Consider the following 8,397-nt stretch of genomic DNA (forward strand, 5'->3'; position numbering starts at 1 on the left):
TTTAAAAAAGAAAAGTGCATTTCTCTTTTCTATGGATATGCATTTAGTGCGCAATGCATCAGTGCGTGTGTGTTCTTGCATCTCAGGATGAAGCTGATCCTGCAGCGACGACAATAACGTGAACCTGTCGCGTGCAGCGCGGATGCGAGAACTTTACAGCGCGCGCTGCGATGTTATCCCGTTTATTATAAGGATGAAATCGCCGAAATAATGTGAGTAGATTGTTTGCAGACTTTGGACGATTATGAATATTCAAAATGATCGCGAAATAGGGATTTTCAGTAAATAATGACACGTGACAGGTGTTTGAAATTGACTGTCCTTATCGACTATTTGCCTTATTGATTAGGCTTGGTTTACTAAACTTCTAGTCAAAAAAATAAAAAATTTTCCATAGAATTTTGTAAAGGATTCCTATTGGAATTTCTTTCATAATTTGTAACACATCATAATGAGATCAAAAATTAATACTCTAATAATGTCTTGCTACTGGACAGTAAAAGGAAAGCATATAAGGGAGGAGCTATATGAGTTTTAAAATTGTAAATAAAATAGCCCTATTGGGATCCTTTTGGATTGCTTCCAAATTAAGATTGATTGAAATTACAATAGAGTTCCTTTAGAACCAGGGTTGCTGAGTATACTGTCTTATGCATTACTATTATGATATACATCATTATTTTATTTAGCTGATTTGACTTATCTCTGATTATATTGCTTATTATTATTTCATCCAATGCTGGTTTTATGGTGATAAATTCACAGAACATTTGTTTACATCAGTTGCAGGAGAACCTAGCACGCAGATTTACACTAAATAATAATAGACTTGATGACTTAGTTCGTCATCAGCGGTGCATTCAAGTAGAACATCATTAGGAGTAGGTGCAAGCAGAACATCATAATGCCAGAAAAACTGAACCATTTAAGAGAGGCAATCAACAGACCTTGTGTTCATGCTGATTCCTTTTTCCACACACACACACTCAGAGAGAGAGAGAGAGAGAGAGAGAGAGAGAGAGAGAGAGAGAGAGAGCAGTGAACAAAAAAAGCCTTGGCAATTTTAAACTGAAGTGATTTTTTTTTTGTTTTTTTTAATTGTATTTTTTTTTAAATGTGTTCTCATCAGGGGATGCAATTTTCCAGCTTGTTATTCATCAATTTATGGCTTTTCTATCATTAGAAGCACAGAATGCTTTCTAGAACACTCTAGAAAGAATCATCAGTCTTTGCAGAGAGATAGTAACGTTCTTTTTGCTCTAGAAGCGAAGTCTCATTTCTAGTTTTTTTCTGTTAGAAACAGGTGTTTGGAATCTCATATTCAAGTCAATTATTTTTGTCAAAAGAAATGGACACATTGAAAGGAAAGGACAGCTGTCTTATAGGATATGACCTTTTGATGAATGGTGTCTCTCTCATCCATGCATGTGTCCACTGGAGTCTTATTGATTACTTATATGCTGCCTTTATGTGATTTTTGGAGCTTGAAAGGTCCGGTCACCATTCATTTGCATTGTATGGACATACAGGACTGAGAAATTCTTCTAAAAAATTTTTTTTTTTTTTGTTTAGCAGAAGAAAGAAAGTCATTCACATCTGGAATAGAATGAGGGTGAGTAAATGATGAGAGAATTTTCATTTTTTGGTGAACTATTCCTTTAACTGTGTCTTCTTTTCACATTTGGCCTCTCTTAAAACATGAAATCGAAATTGATTTTGTTTAATTTCTCAATACGTGCACCTGGTGTTATTGTACATGTTATTCCCAAAACAAAATGTTGCTCTGACAAAGATTTGCTCAGCCTCTGTGTCTGAAATAACTTTCCTTTTCATTGTACTTGACCAAGGCCATGTGGGCTGGTTAATGTTCACCAATAGTTACTTAATTCTGGTTTGGAATGTCCATTTATCATGATCCAATCAATTCCCGTCTTGTCTTGTTCTACATTCAACCATTTCCTGTTTCACTTGGAAAGATGTCACATCACGCAAATGGGGTGTGAATGCCATTTCATGTTGAGTTTGAAGAAATGACAACCCCTACAATGACACCAAAAAGCTTATATTACCAAACAATAAAGCCAGGCAAGAAAAAAACATATATTATTGTGGCCGAAAAGCAGTTGCACTATTCAAGTACTGTACATATTCCTCTTAGCTGCTTGTGCTTAGTGCGTCTGTTAAGATTTATGGTGCGTAGCAACAAATGGAGGAAATAATTTTCCCAAGGAACGATAGAAATATACCCATCGGCCAAAAACAATGCTACAACTTGGTTAACTTCTTTTTAATTCAATGCACCCTGAAAGATAGAGTGTCCTGCAAACAGAGTCATCTCTGGTGGAGGGAAGGCAGCATTAATGTGTATTTGTTTTCAGTCTCTAAATGACACAAGATGCCAAGAACTTTATTGGCAATTTTCCTTTCCCACTGGACGAAAAAGCCGTCCATAGAGTTCATGTCATATAATCAGCTTAAATTTCAATATAGTCACTTCTAAATGTGCTCCAGATATTTCTGGAAATATAGCTTTGCATTGTCTTGCTTTGTGTTGCCTGTGAATTGGATTTTAATGAATCTCTATCCATCTCTTATGGGCAGGAAAGGGCATTGTTAACCTTTTTGTAATTAAATATGGTTCAATATTCCAAAAGCAACATTATGATGATGGTCAAGCATTAAATTGGTATTATAATGGGCTTATTAAAATTAGAGTATAAAACTCTAATTGAACAACAAATAATAAAGAAGGCTGTGTTTGTGTGAACACTGTAAAATGTAATCTAAGCTAAAGACAAATGCATTTTAAATTTTATGAAAATATTAAGAATATATCCAACCAACAAAATTTTGATGCTGTGTTATGGCACATGCCATGTAGGTATGCGGTTTTAATATATATAGAGAGAGAGAGAGAGAGAGAGAGAGAGAGAGAGAGAGAGAGAGAGCATGTCAAAGAGAATTGGTCACATGTCATACAACCAAAGATATATAAGTAAGAATTAAACGTGTTTATTTTGTGGGCTAATTTAAATAATTGAACATTTTCTCTTATTTTCATTAGGTTCATGCTGTATGTCCTTGGACTGAAAAAAGTACCTATTTTAATATGGGCCAATCAGATGGAGTCAACGAAACAGAAGACGTGGTCAATGATGGCAATCAAGAGACAATCTGGCATGAAGGCAACTTGGTTAATGACAGCAATCCTTACAAACCCACCTTTGTGGATGACATCACCAAGCACCCGAGTGTTCAGATTCCTCTTATATTAGCATACTCGCTTATAATCCTGCTAGGATTTGTGGGCAACACCCTGGTCATTTATATGATCATTCTGTACAGAAACATGCGCTCGGTCACCAACTACTTCATTGCAAATCTCGCTTTGGCCGACTTAATGGTGGACACAGTGTGCTTGCCTTTCACGCTGGTATATACATTGGTGGACGAATGGAAGTTTGGTGCCATAATGTGTCATATGGTGCCTTACAGCCAAGCTCTGAGCATCCATGTGTCCATTCTTACTCTAACAGTCATTGCTCTAGAGCGCTATAGGTGTATCGTCTTCCATCTTGGCGAACGCCTCAACCGATGCACTAGTTTTATCATCATAGGCCTGATTTGGGCATTCGCTGCCATACTAGCTGGCCCGTTGGCTATTTTTCGTGAGTATCGCCATGAAGAGATCCCATACATTGGCTTAAGGATCGCGGTTTGCTCTGAGAAATGGCCCAATGGAACCAATCGTGATCCGATCATCTATAGTATATCAATGCTTCTATTGCAGTACATAGTACCATTGGCGATCATCAGCTATGCTTATGTGTGTATCTGGATTAAACTGAAGAACCATGTCAGCCCTTCTAACCGCAATGATGGTATCATGCGTCGCAAAAAGACCACGAAGATGCTGGCGCTGGTAGTTGTGGTCTTTGCTGTCTGCTGGCTTCCCTTTCATGTGTTTCAGCTGGCTAGTGATCTGGACTTGGTTCTGAAGTTTAAAGAGTACAAACTCATCTATACCTTGTTTCACATCGTAGCGATGTGCTCAACCTTTGTCAATCCGTTGCTCTACGGTTGGATGAACCAGAACTACAGGAATGGTTTTCTCATGTTTTTCCGCTGTGAACACAAACCAGACAGCATCTACCCTGATGGGTCCTTCAGAACTCGATCATTGAGAGGGATGATTGTGAATGGGCACAATGGTGGTCAGCCAGCGACTGCTGTCTGAGTTGAGAATGAATACTTCTCTTACTAACTCTTTAGTAAACAGTATGTACACTCACTGAGCACTTTATTAGGAACACTATGGTACAAATAAAGTGCACGACATTGTCTTCTGCTGTTGTAGCCCATTTGCCTCAAGGTTCGACGTGTCGTGCATTCTGAGACGCTATTCTGCTCACTACATTTGTACAGAGGGGTTATCTGAGTTACCGTAGCCTTTCTGTCAGCTCGAACCAGTCTGGCCATTCTTTGTTGACCTCTCTCATCAACAAGGTGTTTCTGTCCGCAGAACTGCCACTCACTGGATGTTTTTTGTTTTTGGCATCATTCTGAGTAAACTCTAGAGACTGTAGTGTGTGAAAATCCCAGGAGATCAGCAGTTACACAAATACTCAAAACAGCCTGTCTGGCACCAACAATCATGCCATGGACGAAATCACTGTGATCAAATTTTTTCCCCATTCTGATGGTTGATGTGAACATAAACTGAAGCTCCTGACCAGTATCTGCATGATTTTATGAACTGCACTGCTGCCACACGATTGGCTGATTAGATAATCGCATGAATAAGTAGGTGTACAGGTGTTCCTAATAAAGTGCTCAGTGAGTGTATACTTTGCATAGTATGCAAATATTTTATAAACTAACGACCCGAATTGCCTATTACAATTGCCAAAATGGGGCAGTATACAACGGAGAAAACTGTTTGAGATCCCAGCCACATGAAATTCTCATTAAAATTACGTGACTGTTGCAGTATTTTTGCAAAATTACATCACGTGGTTCAACAGACTATCATGGCAGTTCCAAGGTCAAATGTCCACTGTGTGGCACTAAAGTGAGTTAAATGTTCTCCCAGACAGATGAGGTTTTTAAGGTTAATGCTCTCTACCCTAAACATAAACTTAACCGATATTGTCATAAAAGCAAATGTGAGATGAAAAATGCAAATGTTTACATAATTTTGTTGTGCTTCTATGACATTTTAGGCTAACATGTCAACTTGCAAACTCTTCTGAACTCATACCCTGGTCCTTCGCGTTGCAAGCACAATGCTCAATCAGTTGAGCTATCGCACTAGTATAAGCTGGTAAATGTAGTTGGTTCTGTAATGCAATGTTATAATGTTTTGCCTTAAAGTCAGGAGAAACAGAGCGAAAAGTATGTGTTTATAAACTGATAATCTGTCGTTTTAGGCCGGCCGTACACGGTGCGATTTTTGCCTGCCGTGCAAACTCCTTGATTCTTTCCAGTCTGGAGAAATTGCGTGGAATCGGTGGTGCTTGTGTGGTTGCGGCTCGTATCGTGCAAGCGGTATTACAGAGCAAAGCGGCTTACTAGCAGCTTACAAATCCCGAACATTTTCGAAAAATTTGGTCACTGTCGGCTTGAATTTGTGAGGTGTGTGCGGTTGAACGAGCCGATTTGACAATCTACCTAAAGTTGACCAATCAGAAGGCAACACAAACCACAGAAGAATGAACTTTGACTGTTGTAGTGAACCCTTTATGATGTGTCATGCAATGTCTACCATGACAGGGTCGTCAGAGACAATATTTTTAAGAGGATCACTCGAGCTACAGCTTTCAGGTGAGTTGTAGTGCGTTTTAGCTAGCTACCTGTGCTGTTTGCAATTTCTACAGCGTTTTTAATTCATTCAGACACAGCCTAGCAAGGTGGATCATGTTGATTATTGGAACGCTGGTAAAATTTAATGTTAATGTTTGTTTTCTGTTAATTGCTTATGTAGTGGATAATGTAACAGTACTCTTCAGGTACCTTCACTTACGACCTCCGAGTATCAGAACTCACACCGTGTACACCCGGCCTTACACTTGATTTGTGTGAAAGTGAATGAAAATCATTGTTGTTTTAGCACCTCTTGTGTTAATTTCACCAGAAAACTGTCACGATATGTACAAGTTTTTGCAAAAATGTAGGTATAGAATCTTGATTCTATGAAACCATGTTGTGGGATCCTGTATCTCACAATGCAATGTGCTTGAGTGTGAAAAGTGAACCGGAAGTAGCTAAATACCAGCCAAGATTTCGTTCACACAAACATTTAAATTCTGTCATCATTTACTTTTTATGTTTTTCCAAACCCATACGACCTTTATCATACATATAAAATTGGCATACAATGAAAGGGTTACTGAGGCTAAAATTATGCCTAGCATCATTTGTGTTCCACGGATGGGTTTGGAACAACATGAGGGTGAGTAAATAATGACAGAACTTTCATTTTTGTATGTACTATCCCTTTCTTGACTGAAAGAATAAAGATGTTTATATAATATTTGGTAAAAAAAAAAAAAATTCTGTTTTATTTGCGAGAAAAATGGATGCCACTTGCGACACATTGCTTGAAAAGTTTATTGTTGCATAATGCATTCTGTTTCGCATACTATTTTTAAAATGTAGTACTAGGTAGTGTGCATACTAATTGCATCCAGTACACAACACTGTGTGCTCTGTTGTTCAATGCACATTTCAGCTTTTGTGGTAGGTCTTCAAAATATAGGCATAATTTTTATAATATGCAGAGTATACATACTAAATACTGCAGAAATAGGACTAGCATGGTAGTATCAATGACTGGTGCATCTAAACATTAAACCAATTAATGGCTTTATTATTTCATCACATTGCCAGTTTGGTGGTAAGTTTAAATGTTCAAGTAAGTGGCATTCCTTAGGACCAAATCGATTTTGTGATTTGTCAAAGGTAAAAATGTCTTGCATGTGTTGTTCTTTGTGAATATTACTGATTGCATTTGGTATGAAGCCTATAATGTACTTTGTATGCAATGCTTTAGTGAAACTATAGAATCATTTGGTTGTTGCATTTATAATTTTGCTGTGTTGATGTGAAATAAAACATTGCTTTTGAATATTACATGTTTTACACATTTATTTGCTGATCTGATCTCAGAAAACTAAAATGGACTGGAGCTAGGCTGATTACGTGAATAAACCCAATATCTGTTTTGTGCTTTATAAAAGCTACAAATCTATCATAGTGCAGATAAAGCTTTGATAGCAAAGAAAAAAAAGAAAAATTACCTGCATCACATCAACATTTGGCTGAGGTGGTTATGAAAACAAAACAACAACATCCACAATGCACCTGCTGCATTATTCATCACCACTGCACAACTAAATGATTTTCATACTGTAATCACTTTTTTCTGTGCAATGCAAAGGGGGAAAGCTAAAATAAACCTTTGAGAATATGTATATTATGCTGTAGCACAAACCTTGTGTGTCCAGATATTTTGAAATACAGCTATTTATGACAGCTATTTCTTTTTCTTTTTTTTTTTTAATTGTATTTCTTTCCTGAATTGTTTTAAAATCATGTCCAAATTTATATATTTTCCCATTTCTATAATTAGTCTGTATACTAGCAACCAAGAGTGAAATGTGTGTCTTTCATCAATTTTATTTGGAAAAGTTTCTCTTCAGATTCAGCTAACATTACATTAATAGTGGGTAGAACAATCATACAACATAATATAAAGTAAATATTTTCCAGATAATATATATATATATATATATATATATATATATATATATATATATATATATATATATATATATATATATTGGCTTTAGTACAGTGACAATATAAAATCTATTATTCAATTTTTGAAATAATATGTTGTCTTCATAATATCTTTCTTAGTATTTTTTCTCACACAGTATAAGGTCTGTATGAAGTCTCACAGCTGAAAATGCATATCAGAGCAAAAAACTGCCTTTAGAGCTCAGAGACATGATTGTGTTGACGCACAGATCTGGGGAAGGCTACAAAAAAACATTCCGCTGCATTGAAGGTTCCCAAGAGCACAGTGGCCTCCATAATTCTTAAATGGAAGAAGTTTGGAAAAACCAGGACTCTTCCTAGTGCTGGCCGCACGGCCAAACTGAGCATTCGGGGGAGAAGGGCCTTGGTAAGAGAGGTGACCAATAACCCGATGTGTGGAGATGGGAGAAACCTGCAGAAGGACAACCATCACTGCAACACTCTACCGATCTGGGCTTTATGGCAGAGTGGCCATGATGGAAGCCTCTCTTCAGTGCAAGACACATGAAAGCCCGCTTGGAAGGACTCTCAGACTGTGAGACTGTGATTCTCTGGTCTGATGAAAAGAAGTTGAAA

At 37.3% G+C, this 8,397-nt stretch overlaps 1 protein-coding gene across 1 annotated transcript; it reads left to right on the top strand.

Moving 5' to 3' along the window:
* On the top strand, positions 1-7,500 carry LOC127412850 (neuropeptide Y receptor type 2-like). Its single transcript, XM_051649523.1, has 3 exons — positions 1-212; positions 1,573-1,612; positions 3,065-7,500. Exons 2-3 carry the CDS (start codon positions 1,607-1,609, stop codon positions 4,235-4,237), a joined length of 1,179 nt encoding a protein of 392 aa, XP_051505483.1. The 5' UTR covers positions 1-212; positions 1,573-1,606; the 3' UTR covers positions 4,238-7,500.
* Positions 7,501-8,397: the final 897 nt, after the last annotated feature.

The sequence above is a fragment of the Myxocyprinus asiaticus genome, chromosome 22, assembly GCF_019703515.2.
Source record: "Myxocyprinus asiaticus isolate MX2 ecotype Aquarium Trade chromosome 22, UBuf_Myxa_2, whole genome shotgun sequence".
In the NCBI taxonomy this organism is placed as follows: domain Eukaryota; kingdom Metazoa; phylum Chordata; class Actinopteri; order Cypriniformes; family Catostomidae; genus Myxocyprinus; species Myxocyprinus asiaticus.